Consider the following 16,031-nt stretch of genomic DNA (forward strand, 5'->3'; position numbering starts at 1 on the left):
GAATGCGCCAACCGCGTTCTCGAAGACATCCTTCGGACGTACTCTGTCGCATCGTCCACGACGTGGAGCACCCTGCTTCCCCACGCCGTGTTTGCCTACAGCGCCTCGGTTCAGGCGTCCACGGGCTTCTCGCCTCACTACGCAGTTCACTTGCAGCACCCTCGGCTGCCTCAACTCCTCGGTGGCTCTCCTTTATGTGTGGGAGGAGACACTGTTACCAGCGTCAAGCACTCCGTCGACGCTGCCGTTGTCCGCGACCATCTCCCAGTGCGAACGACGAAAGACATCAAGTCTTTTTTGGTCCATCGCACCTCGGTGTTGCGACAAATTCAAGACAGCTTGGTCGCCGCCCAGTCCAAGCAAGCGGCCCAAGCAAATGCACGCGGTCGCTCCAACCTGGCGACTTTCGAAATCGGCGACCAAGTCCTGTTGCACAAGTCCGCCGTGCCCTCCCATGCGTTCCGCGAACGCAATGGCAATCTAAGCGCCAACCCGAAGTTGCGTGGCGCTTGGTCGGACCCTTTGCTATCGAACAAGTCGTGAGTCCGACGAACTATTCACTCAACCTACCTGACGACTGGCACGTACACAAGTCTTTTTAGGTGGGAAAACTGAAGAGTTATTTATTACCTAACACCTCTCCTACCAACGACGATGCAACGATGGAAGCCGCTCGCTCGCGTCCCGCGGCTCCTCTTCTTCACCGTCATCCTCTTGGCCGACGAAGTTCGGCAACGGCACCGGAGCGGGATAATACCCCGCATAGGGATCCCCCTGCACTTCGAAGCACCGCGCCGCCTTCCGACTTGCCGGCGTGGCCGCCCACGCAGTCGACGGACTGCCTTCCATCTTGCGGCCTTCCACCCGCCGTGCAGGAGCCCAACCGACTCGTCGACGTTCGGTGGACGCAATCAGGTCGTCGATTTGCCCTGAGCGACGGCGCAACTGCAAGATGGATATCAGACGGCGAGGCAAAAGCGATCTTACCTCATGATCGAGCCGCCATACTACGCGCGTCGCGATCCGTGCGACGACGGCGCCTTGAAGACGATGGCACTTCGCGTGCCGGTTCATTGCGAAGTTAGTCAGCGCATTGGCCAACTCCGTTGTCGTCGTCGGCCACTTCCCGCGCCGACCACCTCGTTCTCGCCCCACCAACGAGAAGACGAAAATGCTGATGTATTCCAACATCGCCTCGTCTCCTCGTCGCGCAATCAACCCCACGTCCACGACCCATCCAGGGCACTGGGCCTTCATACTCCCCTTGAAGGCCGTGAACTCCAATGGGTGCGCCTCCGCCACCCAAAGGTGCTCGAAGGCGCACACCATCCAAAGGATGTGCCATTCCAAGTCTTCATGGCCGCCGCTTTGAAACATCTTCAAGTACGCTCCCACGCTGCTGGCGTCCAATGGGACGTAATTCGACATCTCGCGCAGCCGTGCCATGCGCTCCTCCACACGCGCCGCGTCATCGCGAGTCACCCCAGCAAACGTCCGCGTTGACAACAACCGGAGTACAACTTGATCTGCTGTAACTACTACTACTGCTACCTCCATCCGAAAAAGAATGTCCGACTTCAACTAAACACAAATCCGAAAAAAGAATATCCGACTTGACCTTCAATTAAAATTACAAAAATGCAATACAAGAAAGAAGACATTAAATTCGCTCCGTAACAATTACAGCTGCAAAATTTCCATCACGTCCACAGTAAATCCATCGTCGGCTTCGTCGTCGATGTTAAGCGCCCCCATCACGTTGCATAGCTCAACCAAGTCCAATTTTGCGTTCACTTCCACCTGTAGAGTATTCATCAGGTTGTCAACGTCCACGCAGCTCAGCTTGGAGCACCCATCAGCCCACACAGAGCGGTCGCACGGTAGACACTCGGGCAACTTCCCCTGCGCCATGAGCATCGACTTCTTCAAATGCGGTATCTTGAGTTGATATTTCCGTCTGATCGAATGACTTCTTGGAAGCAGGCTTGTAGGGTCATGAAGTTCCGACTCAACGTGCTTGGATCCACCACATTCCACGCATCCATGGTTGCGGCAACAATGTCTTCCACAATTCTTGAATGATGATTCGATTGTAGCGATTGAATCGCGCGGAAAAAGCCAAGATCCAAGACATTCAAGTCAGGTGAATTCGGCGGTTGACATACGATGGACATGGCCCAGCCATCCTTGTTGCATACGGCAACCACCTCGGCATCATTCGGGAGGACGTGTGGTTTGGCGTTATCTTGCTGGATCTTCAACTTCGTCGGCGCTGAGGGCCACCTCTCGCGGATCGCAGGTATAACGTTGTCGACGAGCATACGTCGGTACACTTCGCGCGTCACATTGACAGGTTGAAGGACAGCGTTTCCAGCTGGACGGTTGCGGCTTGTACGCTTGGCAGGCACGACTTCGGTAAAATGCCACGTTCCTATCTTGCCGTCGAACCATGACTGACGAGTGTCATCCCAGCGCGGGCGAGCAACGGCCGACAAGAACATCACCTTCTGGATGAACCGTTTTGATTTGCACGTCAGATGAGGTGGCAGGCACTTCACCTGGAGCGGGGTAAAATGTCTTCTTGAGTCGTGTCATGAAAAACCATTTCTCACCTATGTGCACACAGTCGATGAGGTTGTCGAACACAAGCTCACCGTTCTCGTGGCGGACATGGTCAAGTGCCCAATTTAGTCGAGCAGTTTGGTTTGCCGGAGTCAATAAAGGTTTGATGTTGCTTGAGTATTTCGAGAAGACCCCTCGTTTGAAGTAGTCATGAAGTGTGACGGCGGCAATCCCATTGCTGCTGCGATGGACTTAAAGGTGGTTCGACGAGCTTTAGGGACTTTGCGTAGCTGATCTGCAAGGTTCATGTATTTAATCTTTCGTCCACTTCTTGTCTTCTTTCGAGAAGATACATCAGCACATATGGCCTGCACGCCGGAGCAATCAAGAGAGGCGCGTGTCCAAATACGATGAACAGTCCTTGGGTCACAATCAAACAAAGTCGCCATGCTCTTAACTGTGCCTCGAGGTAGCTTGCCATTCGGAAGGCAGACCTTCAAGAGTGCTGAAGTAGGTGTTGCCTCTGAGTGTTCGTCAGGTTCTTCTTCTTGGTGCCAGCGCGTATGATTTGGAGCCGCCAAGTTTTCCCGCCGATTTTGCGGATGTTATCCGGATTTTTGATTAGTCCCATTTACGTGCACGCGACACTACACTTGCTTTAGTTATTTGGATTGGATTCGTTTTTTCTCTAATGTTGATGCTATTTTGGGACTTTTTGTTTTCATTGAATTAAGCGTACATTTCTCTATTCAACTGTATAGTTTTTTGGCATATTTTACGTATTTTCAAGTTCGTTTTCGCAAAACACGAAGTCGGACATTCTTCTTCGGATGGAGGTACAGCAACAACTTGAATAGACACAACTTATTCAGGTCGGCGAGATCGCATTAGCTCAGCAAGAGCTACACCACCCAGTTGAACACAAAGTTGAACATAAAGTAAAAGGCAATGAGCTTAAATCCCCCGTCTCCTAAAGCTCTTCGGTCCATGCACGCGCAACACAATCTGAGCGACTTTGCATCCTCCTGTACAGTCACAATGAGGTTTACGCGGTAACTTGCTCTTCTGTAGTAAGCAGTATTTAGAAACCTTAAATTTATGAAACATCTTACTTTTGGCTAAATTAAATTTCGTGTTGAAGTCAGCATTCCAGCGAAGAACTACAAGCAACAGGTCATTAAGCACCGAGCGACGAATAAGTTTATCCGGATATCCTGGGGATCGTATCATCGACACAAAGAGCAGAACGATGACCCTGTCGGAGGCACAAGAAGCCCTACTGGACCGCCTCGAGAAGGCAAGCCATGGAAAAGAAGCGGTGGACCTATTGCCGACCAAACCAAGCATGTCCCTGAAGCAGTACTACGCGCTGAAGGTTCCTGCAAACCCTGCCACAACGAACCCTGTCGTGCTTTCGTCAACGGTCCAGAAATTCCTGACAAACGCCCAGAAGTGCTATCGGGCGTGCGAAACGGTGGAAAAGCATACGGAGAAGTCGCTCGCATTGCTTCAAGAGATGGAGGACCGTCATGTGTCGGTGAAAACATTGACAAGCGCCTTGTACGAGAGCTTCGAGACGCTCCTGACAGAACTGGATGAGCTCAACGTCAAGGTGCAGAACCTGGAGGGACCGTTACCGTATTTTACACGCATCTCGAACATTGCAAAAGCAGTCGGTGCGTCATGCGTTTGCATGGGACTTCATGTCTGTCGAACCTTGTCACGTGTAGGTGGAAAGATTGACTTTTCGTCTCGAGTTGAAGCGTCCGGGGAGTCCACGGTACGCTCCCGCATGCTCGTCCCGCTCTCCGATAAGATGAAACTAGGTCATGGTGCACGTTCGCCCGTACATGTTTGGTGCAATCGATCCGACGTCTCCGACATTTGAACAAGGCATCGTTGACCTCGATGACTGCGTCACGTTTCTCCAGCAGCACGTTCGTCGACAACATATTTGGGAATGCTTCTCACACACGATTTTGGCAGAAAGATTTCAAGGACGCCCCCATGTACCTGGCCGCGTACGGGGAGCTCATGATAAATGCGCTGCACACGTTGCGAGATTATGCCGTGGCCATGCTCGAGTCGGCACGTGATCTCGTGATTGGAGCGGTATCCCCACAAGTTGGGTGTTTGTTCAACATGACGATCGAAATTGCTGACGTATATCCCATCGTTTTAGCCATCGACAACGCCACCACAGGAACTAGACGAAGCCTCGGTATACTACCTACAATTCCACGCCGCTGCCCCTGCCTGCCAAGCATTGACCCGCCACCTTGATCAGCGTGACACAATTCCAGGGTAACTCGTCTCTTTCAAATCGATCTATCTTGGCGTGAACACCAAGTCGTTGTGTCGTGCAGTGGGTTGAACTGACCGATGAAAACCCATTATGCTGAACGTGGCGCGCTAGGAATGAATCGTATTTGCCGGACGTGCTAGACACGTACGTGAGCGTCCGCACACAACTACTGACGCCGGTTGTGGTGGCGTACTTGACGTCAGTGAATCAAAATGTCGATATTGTGAGCTTGGTACGGCCAAACAGCCCTCGCCGATTTGTTTGATAAAATCCGATTCATGTGCAGCTCCGCATTGGGTGCCAGTACATGGTGCGCCTCTGCCATGCAGAATACACGCTGTTTCGGCATGTCTTTGCCGCCGCCCCGACAGCGCCCGTGCTTCAAGTCGAAGACCAAGATGAAAACGCATTTCAGTATGCGAGTTCGTGTGATGTTGGGTCAAGATGCATCCTTCATGTAGGCGCATGATTTTTCAGCTCAGCTACACGTTGTACCACACCGTGCGACCACGTATGATCCAGCAGCACAACCTCGAAGTGCTTTGTGAGATCGTTGAAGTCTTGCGAAGCGAAGTGATCGATACGCACATTCGACCACGTGGAGATGCTGCAGAGGCCGTCGAGCCTGTCGTCGGACGCATGATTGGCGACGCCCAAGAACGACTCATTCTGTGCACGCAAAAGTACATTCGCGACAATATCGAAGCGTTTGTGCCAACTCCAAGCGATTTGAACTACCCGGAGAAACTTGCAGGTGCTCCTCCACACAAGGGAACTGTTTCCGCTCCACTCACTGGTGTTCACATGTAGCCCCCACGGTGTATGCCACGTGGTACCCGACCCTCGAGCACACGCTCATGTGCCTGTCCAAAGTCTATCGATACGTCAACGTACGTCTTCAAGACATCACTCGTTGGAAAAACAATTCGCGCTTGCCTGACGATGCTCCTGCGTGTAGATGCACATATTTGAAGAGCTGGCCCAAGACGCCGTCCGATCCTGCACGGCGACGCTCAAGATGGCATCGGCAGACATCGCAGTCAGTAAGGTATCGGTATATCCCTCACGGTCGTGGTTGAAGCAAAGTCCACAAGGGGAATCTGGATGGCGGGCTGTTCTTGGTCAAGCATCTTCTCACATTGCGCGAGCGCATCGCGCCGTTTGACATTCAGTTCTCTGTGACGGAGAAGAACTTGGACTTTACGTCGACCACGGGTTCGTTAGGGGCCTCTTGTGTACTACAAAGGTTTTGACAAGACGCGTAGATGCCGTGGGCAACATTCTGAACGGCACGATCTTGACCGATGCGTTTACTCTGTCCGTCGACAACTCGATCTTGGGACTCCTCACGCACGGCATCCCCCATGTACACACGACCACGTCGGATGTGAAGAAGGTGCAACGTCTACAACTTGGAAGCAAGTGACCACAACGGGTTTGCTTGTAGGACTTGGAGCATGAGCTCAAGAAGAGCTGCACCGTTTTTATCGAGCACGCCGTCCAGCATGTGACGGCCCCCCTCGCTGCGTGGCAGCAAAGGGTAACGAATAGAATGCACAGAGTGAACTTCACATGTGTGCATGAAGGCCAAGTCGACGATGAAGCAATCCGAACGCTCCCTGCGAACGTCCCTACCCCACGGATCACCTGGTACGAAGACTGGCAATGCCTATGCTAACCAACTGTAGATGCGATCCGAGCAATGTTAAAGCTGTTGGCGACGCATGTGGAGGCGCAACTACCCCTTGTCCATGACAAAATCCACGCATACTTGATGAATGCGTCCACGGAATCGATTTTGTTCAAGCCAATACAGGTACAACACTGTCAGAGAAAGTAACACCATGGATGTCCAAGAAGTCGCATGCTGTGCCGTCTGGCGACATATAATGCTGCATGAAGTGAACTGCATCGCTTCATGTACGGTTGTTTGTGTAGAAAGGGCTTGGCGATGTCGTCGAGCAATTCCAGGCGATTCTCGAGAAAGAATATAGTGCCGACGAGCGTGCTGCGTGCGATGGGGACGTTCAAGCCGTCCAGCACAAGATTCTTCAGTTCATGTAATAGAGTTCGTATCGTTCATTTGTCGAGACCAATTCTCTTCGCCTGGGCGGTGGAAGGCATCATGGCCATCTGACGTGTTTGACACGGGTGTGCTGACATTCCTGTGGACCTGCGACCTCCAGTGGCCAGGCATGACGCTGTCGGCAATCACATCGTCGAGTTGGTACAAGCCGTAGATACCAATTCCATCTCAGCGCTGGCGCAGCGCTGGTTTGCGCTGCCACACTTAGCTGCCATGATGGCGGCGTCCATCCTAGGTCCAGCACACCCCGAGAGACCAGCAAATGCCAAGGAACAGTGCGAGAACGTTCCACACACCACGGTACGAAAACTTCGCATCCACGTTTGAATTGGAACACCGAGCACATATGGCCCGACGCATTGCGCTCATTCATGGTTTGCGCCATTCGCCACCGCCCATCGAAGGTGCATTCCTCAAGTTATGGCCTCAAGCGAAGGTCGTCAACCTTCTGGACGACTCGCTAGCCTCAGACCTAGTCGCAGCGCAAGCTGGCACAACCGATGCGAGATTACTCGATCCATCCATTCTCGATCGCTTCCTTGCTCTTGGACGCTATGCTGTGTCCACCGGAGCTGATGGAGTTCTCTTCACGTGCTCCGCGTTCGGAGTGTACATTGATGCCGTCCGCGCGGACCTGCCTCCCCATCTTCCTGTGCTTAAGCCAAACGAAGCGATGTTGCATGACCTCGCCAAATTGCAGACCGGAGTTGCCCTCGTTGCCACGTTTGCCCCCACCTTGTCCTCCATGATGAAAGAAATCGAAAGCATTGCGCCACACGCTCGCGTCGTTCCCGTGCATGTACCTGGCGCCCTGGACGCACTCGACCGCGGCGACGGCATCCAACACGACACTCTCATCTTGGCCGAGGTACAAAAACTCCTTGCTCAGCGGCCAGACGTTCGAGGAGTCGCGCTCGCTCAGTTCTCCATGGAACGCGCACAGCCTCTGCTTGAGAAAACCCTCGGCGGTGTCACCGTACTGACTACACCCTCTGCCGCTGTGCGGGAGATGCGTGCCCGATTACCTTAGGTTCACGTCTCAGGGACAACGCCTTGGCAATAGCATTGGCCTTGACGAGTGATACGTTTTGAATTGATTGCTGCGGCAAGATGTGGGTGAATTCACCTGAAGAAGGTATCGAGATCTGCTGGTGTATTCCAAGCCCATGGGTTGCTTCCCACAGAGCTGGTCGAGCGACGCCTGCGCAATCCTTTCCTGAATGCAGAGGATGCATGAGATATGATTCCATGAGATCCGAACTCAATTTACAGACACATCGACATTCCAAAGCCACGCTTCCATTGCCCAAAGCATGCTGCTGGTACATTGTCTGCATTCCCTCAAGTTGTCGAAAGCCGTCAAGGTGTCCTGCGGCCGCGACAGCTTGGTTCACGAACTTCCTTGCCATTACAGCTACTGCTGCGTGCTACTGCCAGGAGCCATTCGTGGCTACGTCCAGTGTAAAGTAGGCATGCGAGGGCATTACCCCTTGGCGTAAGAATCACCCTTTCACGCAGCGAGCATGCACGCGAGTTGGCGCTTGAGCCCCGGCAATGTCAGCGCCAACACCATGTCGCCACGCACTTGGTATTTCACCGCAGCACTCGGGACGAGCACACTCCTGCCACACTCTCCTAGTAGTATTCGACCACCGTGGCGACCAGAAGCTTCGCACAAACTGGCGGTGCGGCCAATGACCCAGGGCCATTCTTGTTGCCAGCCCCTCAACATGTCCCCGTCAGTCGCCGTTCGATGTTAGCACGTACCACAGTTCCGACGGTAACGAAACGGTGAGTATGGCCGGGTTCCCTGTATTGGCGCCTGTGTGCGGCAGTCCCTTCGCATGGAGGAACGGCTCACGTGAGTTGCGACTGGTGTGGGGTATCTGCATCTTGTTCCTTGATGAATTTGGTGGCATCGTTTCAAGTGCCATTGGCAGCCAATCAGGGATCACAATTCAACCAGTCGGGCCAATCAGAACTCCTCAAACGAGTTTGAATTTTCAAACCGCTCATTTGGTCGATCGAGTGGCGGACGACTCGGCCAGCGGTTCCAATTGCATGCGAATCGCACGATATCTAGATCTACCGGTAGATGAGTGAAGGCATCCGCTGCGACGTGGAGATTCAAGTTGCCCTGACGGCCACCGGCCAAAACTCGAGGACAAAGCTAATCCGGAATGCACGCCTGTGCCAGCGCAAGGGTGGCTTGCAACTGTTTGGCGAACACTACAAAACAGCCATTCGCACGCACGGCGTTGAGCGTACGCGTGATTGAACTAGCAATCATCGGTTCAAATGTCGTGGTGTAGTGTACTTTAGCCATGTCCTGCGCGGGAAACTCACCTTCATTTGGTACACCAACGACAGTTTATGCTCACTACTGTACACTGACGGACCAACACAAACCAGGCGCGAGACATTGCGATACACTCAGTATAATTGTCACAATGGAGCTCCAAACGAGATGTTGCAGCTCAAGGAGTTTGCACTGACTCAAGGCGCGATCGCCAAGTCGCCTTTGCCGATTCTCCCGACAGCGTCCTCGGTCACAAGACCGCCGCTGCAGGACCGCACAAACGTAGCAACGACGTTGGTACCTGTGAGCCCACCATCAAAGCGACGACAGCGCACGTCGCCAGCCAAAGTATGACCGCTTGGCGGACCCACGGCATTCTGTGGTTCTCACGGGTTGCTCGTCTTAGGCGCGACAGCATGCCTCGCAGTACCTCACAGCAATACCGAAGCGAAATCGGGTATTAACACCCCAGCAAGCTCAAGTACGCATCCAATGCTTCCACCCATTTCATGGTCCTTCTACAGGTTGTCGCAGCCATCCAACGGAACGAAAACGTCTTCTTCACGGGGCGCGCTGGAACTGGAAAGTCCTTCCTCCTTGGCCACATTCAGCGCGTGGTACCGCCAACTGGCCTGTACTTGACGGCCACGACCGGCATCGCAGCATTTCACATTCGTGCGACCACTTGATTGCAAAAGTGCGGTTCACACATCGTGGGTTATATTGTAGACGGCATGACGTTGCATCACTTTGCCGGGCTCACTGCGATGGACAAACTGCACGTGCCAACGATGCTGGCCACCATTCAACGAAACAAGGACGCATTGTTCAGGTCTGTACACCCTGCTAAAGTTGGTTGGTAAAATTGATGGATGGGTATCGTCCAGGTGGACGCACGCCAGAACGCTTGTCGTGGATGAGATCTCGATGCTGGGTACGACGGCCATGCTCGCACAGGTTATGAAGCAACGTGGTCTAGATGGGCGCATGTTTGAAGCGCTCGAAGCAATTGCACGACAACTTCGGCAATCCACGCGATTCTTTGGCGGAATTCAGCTGATCGTATCAGGGGATTTTTACCAAGTCCGCAAACGAAATTCGTCTGTCGAAACGACCTATAACGGGTCGTTGTAGCTGCCGCCAGTCGCCCAAGATCGCCAGCCCCGCTTTTGCTTTGAAGTCGCAGCATGGCAACGGTACATTTGTGTGTGAAGCCTGTCGTCAGGTAGGGTGTGTGTTGACAGCGAGGAACGCGCAACTTGGTAGCGGCATGACCATCTCCATTTGCCTCGACCAAGTGTTTCGCCAACGCGACGCTGACTTTGTCGACATTCTCAACGCTATTCGCGTTGGCACCCATACATCGGTAAGCATTGGGACCGCTGGGCTAACGACGAGACGAAACATAGTGGCATTCGTAGGCCATGCTGGCGAAGCTCAATCAGCGCATGGGACTGCCAACCGCCGATGCAATTCATATTTTTTCACATAACGAAGATGTTTTCGCGGTGCGGTTTGCCATCGTTGCCATACCTTGATGTCGAACCAACCTACCTAGATGAACGAAGCTCGTTTGACAGCGCTGCAGGGCAAGGCCCACGAATACGCCGCTATAGACACGTACGAATATATTGCATCGAGGTCGCGGTTCATATCAATTGTTCCCTGTAATGTGTACAGAGGCGATCGCGAGTTGCTCAAAGGGTCGCCCATCTCGGCACGCATCCAGCTCAAAAGTACCGTCCCTCCTCGCGTGATAGAGTGCGATGGTTACGACCAGAGATACCCCGTCAACTGCATGATTGAGTGCTTATGTCTCAGGCGCTTGTGGATGGTAGAAGGTGTGATCGTGATGCTGACCAAATCCCTGTCCGTCGTAAATGGACTGGTCAACGGTGCGCGAGGCACGGTCCTCGGCTTCACGCGTGATACGCACATGCCTATTGTTCGATTCGATCACGGGATTTCCCAGCCCATGGTCCCGGAAACCTTTCCCATTATGGCGAACCACACCGTCGTTGCAGTGCGTCAGCAGGTTTCGTTCATATGCGTGACAAAAGTGCTTGACCATGGTCGTCATGTCCTGGTTAGCTCCCACTCACGTTGGCATATGCGATCAGTATCCACAAGAGCCAAGGACTCACGTTTGATCGCGCCGTGCTACACCTCGGCAAAGTGTTTGAATATGGTCAAGCGTATGTGGCGCTGTCCAGGCTTTCGTCCCTTCGAGGTGCGTTTCAGCCTTTCCTTGGTCGGCTGGTGGGTTAATCCAGATGACATGCGCTCGCGGCAGGGCTCACGCTGGCCACCCCCGTGACGCACAGCACAATTCGTGTCCATCCACGGGTGAGAGACGGCATGACGTCGTGACTGAAACATGAGTGTATAAGCGCGTCAAGCAGCCGAATATATCGCGTTGAGGATATTTCCCTGTTTTTGTATTTTTATGTATATCTGCGCCATCATATCCACGTAACCCGCCAATCAAACGTCAGAAAGTGAAATTTGCGGACCAATCGAAATCGCCCATCTGCGACGCGGGAATGCAATTTGAAACTTGGTGCTACGACGACGACGACGACCGCCCCAGCTGGCATTCGCTGCGACGTTGAGATCCAAGTGGCAGTGACAAGCCCGGGCCAAAGCGCTGGCAAAACCGTTAGCTCCAGTGTGTTGTGCAACGTCCTGTTGTGCAAGCGGAAGGGCGGACTTCAAGCAATCCATCAGGATTTCATGGCAGCGATCCGCACGGCTGGAGTAGAAGGTACCCCGTCATGCGACCACCTTGGTGGATTCACACTTGGTGGTGCAGTGTGCTTTGGCCAAGCCGCAAGCGGCAAACTTACCTTCGTTCAGTATGATACTGCACCGGTCCTGGCATATTCGTCTGAAACACTTGTAATCATGATGTTTGATGGATCATTCACGAATCATTGCAACCGAGAGTTCCAAAAGTGCACGCAGTACAACTTCTTCAATGGTCCATCTGCCGGCATGCTAGACATAAAAGAGTTTGCGCTGAGCCAGGGTGGCATTGCCAAGACCACCGCCAAGTCGTTCGTTGAAGCAAATTCCTTAGGCGAGAGGATTGTCCAAGTCAAGGCAAAGCGACCTGCAAATAGCTTTGGACCGCCAATTACATTGCCGCTGGCTAAGACACAGCGCACAACACCGTCCTCAGCCAGGAACAACACCGTACGGCTGCCTATGTTGTTGCCACGTGTGATACGACATGTGTAGGAAAGGATAACCCATGCGACCACTCCCTGCCAAACAAGCTCAAGTAAATTAGACTGAACATTTCATACCCGTTGATTGGCGGGAGGTCATAGATGCTACAAGCCGTTCAAAGGGACGAGAATGTATTCTTTACGGGACGAGCGGGCACGGGCAAGTCGTTCCTTCTTGGGCATGTCAAGAAGATCGCCCCAAAGCAAGGCTTGTTTTCGGCAGCCACAACGGGCATTGCGGCCTTCAACATTAGTACGACCCTTTGTGCCTCGCTCGTTTTTCCATTAAGCGAGACGGTGTCTGCCTTGGTAGATGGCATGACGGTGCACCACTTTGCAGGGTTTCCGCAAAAAAGCAACTCGATAGTTCAACATTGCCATGCTGATAGCCGCAGTTTCCAGGCCGTCATACAGTATTTTCGTTCTCCAGTAAGGTTCTGACTGTGATTAGTTGGCGCGATGCGGCTCTGCTAGTCATTGACGAAATGTCGATGCTTGGTAAGTGTTGCTACGCATATTGTGCGTGTTTGACGTGAACGAGCGACGTGACGTGAAGTTCATTCCCACCAGACGGCCAAATGTTTGATGCGCTCGAGGCCATTGCGCGGACGGTGCGGAAATCCAAGCTCTTCTTTGGTGGCAGTCAGCTCGTTTTGTCGGGCGACTTTATTCAAGTACAAATCTCTTGGTACAGTATGGTCATGGTATGCGCTGAAATGCCTTGCAAGTACCGCCCGTGACGAAGGGGCTCCAGATGTATTGATTTGAATCGCAAGCGTGGAAGCGATATGCCCGTGACATGGTTCATCTAGAAGAGGGAAGGAAGGGCTTCTCGAGCTTTTGTCGTCGTCATTCTGCGCGTGCATTTGTGTTGTATGACATCGTTGCTTTAACTTTGACTGGGATGCTTGCGTAGCGGGGTTGCGACGTCGATTTGTCTGGACCAAGTGCTTCGCTAGTCGGCCGACCCTGAGTTTGTCTCAATCCTGAACGCAATTCGCGTGGACAATCATACCCCTGTTAGTTCCTTGGATTTTAACGACGAGTTCTCGATGGAGCAATATGATCTTAGGGCATGGTCGCCGCGCTCAACTCGCGCTGTGTCGACAATCGCCGACACGCGTCAAACGATGCCATTCATATCTTTTCACACAATGCCGAAGTGACCGACGTGGTGAGATCTGGACATTATCGCTTGTTAATTCACACTGGTATGCTCCAGATTAACAACGCTAGTTTGGAAAACTCAGACGGTGATGTCCACGACTTTATTGCCATTGAAACGTACGTCCTGCTGCGCTCGAATCGCGGATCTCGGTGAATATGCGCTTGGGTAGGGGAGACAAGAGTTTGCTTAAGGGATCGCCGATTCCCGTTCGCATCCAGTTCAAGCGTAAGATAACTTAATTCTCGTGATAGCTACGGGCAGATAATGCCAAAAATGCAGAGGGCGCTCGCGTCATGCTGACCAAGAATATATCCGTCGCGGCCGGCCTTGTCAATGGCGCGTGCGGCGATGTACAACCTCGGATCTTGCTTCAAGAGACTTCCATTCGGGCATGATTGGCGTTGTAAGTGGTCGGGTTTACTTCTGGCACGAACATGCCGATCGTGAGTTTTGACCATGACACATCCCAGCCTATAATGAAGGAAGTCTTCAGCGTGATAGCCAACCACACAGTCGTGGCATCCCGCCAACAGGTGAGTCACCTACACGTATTTCCATCCCATACCTTTTCGCGACGACGAATGTGATCATCGGTGCAGGTACCTCTGACGTTGGCCTACGCCATCAGCATCCACAAAAGCCAAGGGCTCACGTTTCACTCCGCTGTGCTGCATCTTGGCAAGGTGTTTGAATACGGTCAAGCGTACGTGGCCCTGTCTCGGCTGTCGTCGCTAGCAGGTACTGCACCGAGACAAAATTCGGTCCTCGGCTTCATGCACGTTCCGGTATGGCTGACATGGCGTTTTTGTGTGCAAGGGCTCTTCATCGCGGTGCCTCTGACGATGCGAGTGCACCCGCGGTTGCTGGCAGCGGACTCTCCCTTTGCTTAACGTAATGAATGCATTCGTGGTGACTTTTTGACAGTTACACGATGAAACGGCCGAACGAAACGCCCGCCACGGCACACTTCACACATGACGGAAGAGAGCACAGACGCTGGCGCCGAGGCGTACCAAGCGTACCGAGAAAAGTCGAATGCGACGATTGCAGCCCCTAATGGACCTCTCTTGCGTGTGGTATGTATCGCATCTTGCGTCGTCACAGTACTGTCGTTGTCGAGTGCCTTCTGTGGCAGTTGTCATGCTGATGTGTCTGCTGACGTGTCCACGATTTCCAACCCGATGGCGACAGATGCAGTCCAATCCTTGCATAGATTCGACCGCCCAACGGCCAAGAGATAGACTCCAAACGCACCGACTTGATTGTGACCGCCGAGGAGCTGCTCAGTCACGACATGGACGAGCTCAAAGAGGCCACCCACGTTCGCAACGTCGAAATCCAAAAGCACTTTGTACGTACAAGTGCATCCAGTCCACCCTTGACCGGGCGAGACACTCCAGGACGCCATCAACGAGCGTAGTCGGCACTTCGAAGAAAAACTAAGTGCCGAGATGAAAGCTCGCGACGAATCCATCGCGGCTCTCCGCGCAGGGTTCACAGACGCGTTTGAGAGTGCGTTTGCCGCGATGGCGGTCAAGGCGTCGGATGCATTCCACGTCCGGCTCGACGAGACAATCCTGGCCCAAGAAATGCGAGAGGACAACGTGCAGGTCCAATTCAACGAATTCATCAACGTGACAATTCCCAGCATTATCGAGGCGCTCCAAGGGACGATCACGAGGCGGCTGGACAAGTCCCACGAGACCTTTGACATTGATAACACCAAGTTGCTCAAACGGGAGAAGAAAATGACGAACCAAGTCGAATCCCATGAGCGGAAAACGGCGCAGGCGTTTGTGGACGAGAAGGAGCGGCGGTCGACGACGTTTGTGGCGTTGCAGGAAGAGATGCACACCACCATGCGCACCGACGACCGACAGGTAAGGCGACCCCACAATGGGAGTATCAGCATCAAGGGGAAGGACTCGACTTTGTGGGAGGCTCTAGTGGCGCGCGTGAGCTGTTGGAGAGCTGTCCACCGCTGTGGCCTCCCACCATGCCTGTTCATTTCGCAGTCACATCGATTCCCTCACTCTTCGGCTAATGTGAGGGCGTATGGTTGCTTGTGCTAGGCTGAGAAGAAGCAGAGCGGCATGATTGAGACGATTGTGGCGCTGACGAGTCAGTATGATGAAGTGCGACGGGTGAGGGAAGCGGAGGACGCCGAGCTGCTCGAGAAAGTGTCAAGTGCGATGGAGCGGCTGCACACGAGCATCTTGAGCTCGTTCGGAGAAGAAAAGGAGGGCGTCGGCGACACGTGAGGTTTACAAATGGAGACTCTGGCATCGATTCCACATCATCTTTTTATTCTGCGTCCAGACGAATACAAAGGCGACGCTTCCTGCTACTGCGGCCACGACGACGTCGGTAGACAAACTACC

The 16,031-nt window shown here is 53.2% G+C and overlaps 7 protein-coding genes across 12 annotated transcripts; 5 read left to right on the top strand and 2 right to left on the bottom strand.

Annotated features, from left to right (window-relative positions):
• Positions 1 to 642: 642 nt before the first annotated feature.
• H310_04622 (hypothetical protein) lies at positions 643 to 1,428 on the bottom strand (the record flags this gene model as incomplete). The annotated part of the gene is made up of 2 exons (XM_008869050.1): positions 643 to 945; positions 988 to 1,428. 2 exons carry the CDS (start codon positions 1,426 to 1,428, stop codon positions 643 to 645), a joined length of 744 nt encoding a protein of 247 aa, XP_008867272.1.
• Positions 1,429 to 1,680: 252 nt separating this feature from the next.
• On the bottom strand, positions 1,681 to 1,917 carry H310_04623 (hypothetical protein; the record flags this gene model as incomplete). The annotated part of the gene is made up of 1 exon (XM_008869051.1): positions 1,681 to 1,917. The coding sequence occupies one exon, from the start codon at positions 1,915 to 1,917 to the stop codon at positions 1,681 to 1,683; it is 237 nt and encodes a 78-aa protein (XP_008867273.1).
• Positions 1,918 to 3,777: 1,860 nt separating this feature from the next.
• On the top strand, positions 3,778 to 7,008 carry H310_04624 (hypothetical protein). 3 transcript variants are annotated; one of them, XM_008869054.1, is made up of 16 exons: positions 3,778 to 4,238; positions 4,293 to 4,342; positions 4,389 to 4,499; positions 4,549 to 4,686; positions 4,745 to 4,866; positions 4,979 to 5,099; positions 5,154 to 5,281; positions 5,329 to 5,621; positions 5,678 to 5,757; positions 5,826 to 5,915; positions 5,962 to 6,082; positions 6,133 to 6,263; positions 6,315 to 6,407; positions 6,454 to 6,517; positions 6,556 to 6,683; positions 6,806 to 7,008. In XM_008869054.1, exons 1-16 carry the CDS (start codon positions 3,812 to 3,814, stop codon positions 6,929 to 6,931), a joined length of 2,223 nt encoding a protein of 740 aa, XP_008867276.1. In that variant the 5' UTR covers positions 3,778 to 3,811; the 3' UTR covers positions 6,932 to 7,008. The 3 variants fall into 3 exon arrangements, with proteins under 3 accessions (XP_008867276.1, XP_008867274.1, XP_008867275.1); XM_008869052.1 differs by having other exon boundaries at positions 6,810 to 7,008; XM_008869053.1 differs by having other exon boundaries at positions 3,778 to 4,342.
• Positions 7,009 to 7,283: 275 nt separating this feature from the next.
• On the top strand, positions 7,284 to 8,153 carry H310_04625 (hypothetical protein). The gene is made up of 2 exons (XM_008869055.1): positions 7,284 to 8,088; positions 8,138 to 8,153. The coding sequence occupies exon 1, from the start codon at positions 7,300 to 7,302 to the stop codon at positions 7,981 to 7,983; it is 684 nt and encodes a 227-aa protein (XP_008867277.1). The 5' UTR covers positions 7,284 to 7,299; the 3' UTR covers positions 7,984 to 8,088; positions 8,138 to 8,153.
• Positions 8,154 to 8,982: 829 nt separating this feature from the next.
• H310_04626 (hypothetical protein) lies at positions 8,983 to 11,683 on the top strand. 4 transcript variants are annotated; one of them, XM_008869058.1, is made up of 16 exons: positions 8,983 to 9,217; positions 9,266 to 9,308; positions 9,366 to 9,600; positions 9,659 to 9,733; positions 9,777 to 9,927; positions 9,982 to 10,084; positions 10,140 to 10,186; positions 10,232 to 10,335; positions 10,387 to 10,448; positions 10,519 to 10,618; positions 10,674 to 10,760; positions 10,811 to 10,872; positions 10,933 to 10,988; positions 11,091 to 11,287; positions 11,344 to 11,482; positions 11,546 to 11,683. In XM_008869058.1, exons 1-16 carry the CDS (start codon positions 9,049 to 9,051, stop codon positions 11,620 to 11,622), a joined length of 1,707 nt encoding a protein of 568 aa, XP_008867280.1. In that variant the 5' UTR covers positions 8,983 to 9,048; the 3' UTR covers positions 11,623 to 11,683. The 4 variants fall into 4 exon arrangements, with proteins under 4 accessions (XP_008867280.1, XP_008867281.1, XP_008867278.1 ...); XM_008869059.1 differs by having other exon boundaries at positions 11,091 to 11,275; XM_008869056.1 differs by having other exon boundaries at positions 10,933 to 11,287.
• Positions 11,684 to 12,031: 348 nt separating this feature from the next.
• H310_04627 (hypothetical protein) lies at positions 12,032 to 14,540 on the top strand (the record flags this gene model as incomplete). The annotated part of the gene is made up of 12 exons (XM_008869060.1): positions 12,032 to 12,447; positions 12,585 to 12,735; positions 12,796 to 12,895; positions 12,934 to 12,980; positions 13,053 to 13,170; positions 13,305 to 13,350; positions 13,555 to 13,656; positions 13,705 to 13,766; positions 13,820 to 13,875; positions 14,059 to 14,183; positions 14,250 to 14,388; positions 14,467 to 14,540. The coding sequence occupies exons 1-12, from the start codon at positions 12,157 to 12,159 to the stop codon at positions 14,538 to 14,540; spliced, it is 1,311 nt and encodes a 436-aa protein (XP_008867282.1). The 5' UTR covers positions 12,032 to 12,156.
• Positions 14,541 to 14,612: 72 nt separating this feature from the next.
• H310_04628 (hypothetical protein) lies at positions 14,613 to 15,945 on the top strand. Its single transcript, XM_008869061.1, has 4 exons — positions 14,613 to 14,726; positions 14,864 to 15,001; positions 15,051 to 15,530; positions 15,723 to 15,945. The coding sequence occupies exons 1-4, from the start codon at positions 14,625 to 14,627 to the stop codon at positions 15,909 to 15,911; spliced, it is 909 nt and encodes a 302-aa protein (XP_008867283.1). The 5' UTR covers positions 14,613 to 14,624; the 3' UTR covers positions 15,912 to 15,945.
• Positions 15,946 to 16,031: the final 86 nt, after the last annotated feature.

The sequence above is a fragment of the Aphanomyces invadans genome, assembly GCF_000520115.1.
Source record: "Aphanomyces invadans strain NJM9701 unplaced genomic scaffold supercont1.7, whole genome shotgun sequence".
In the NCBI taxonomy this organism is placed as follows: Eukaryota; Oomycota; class Saprolegniomycetes; order Saprolegniales; family Verrucalvaceae; genus Aphanomyces; species Aphanomyces invadans.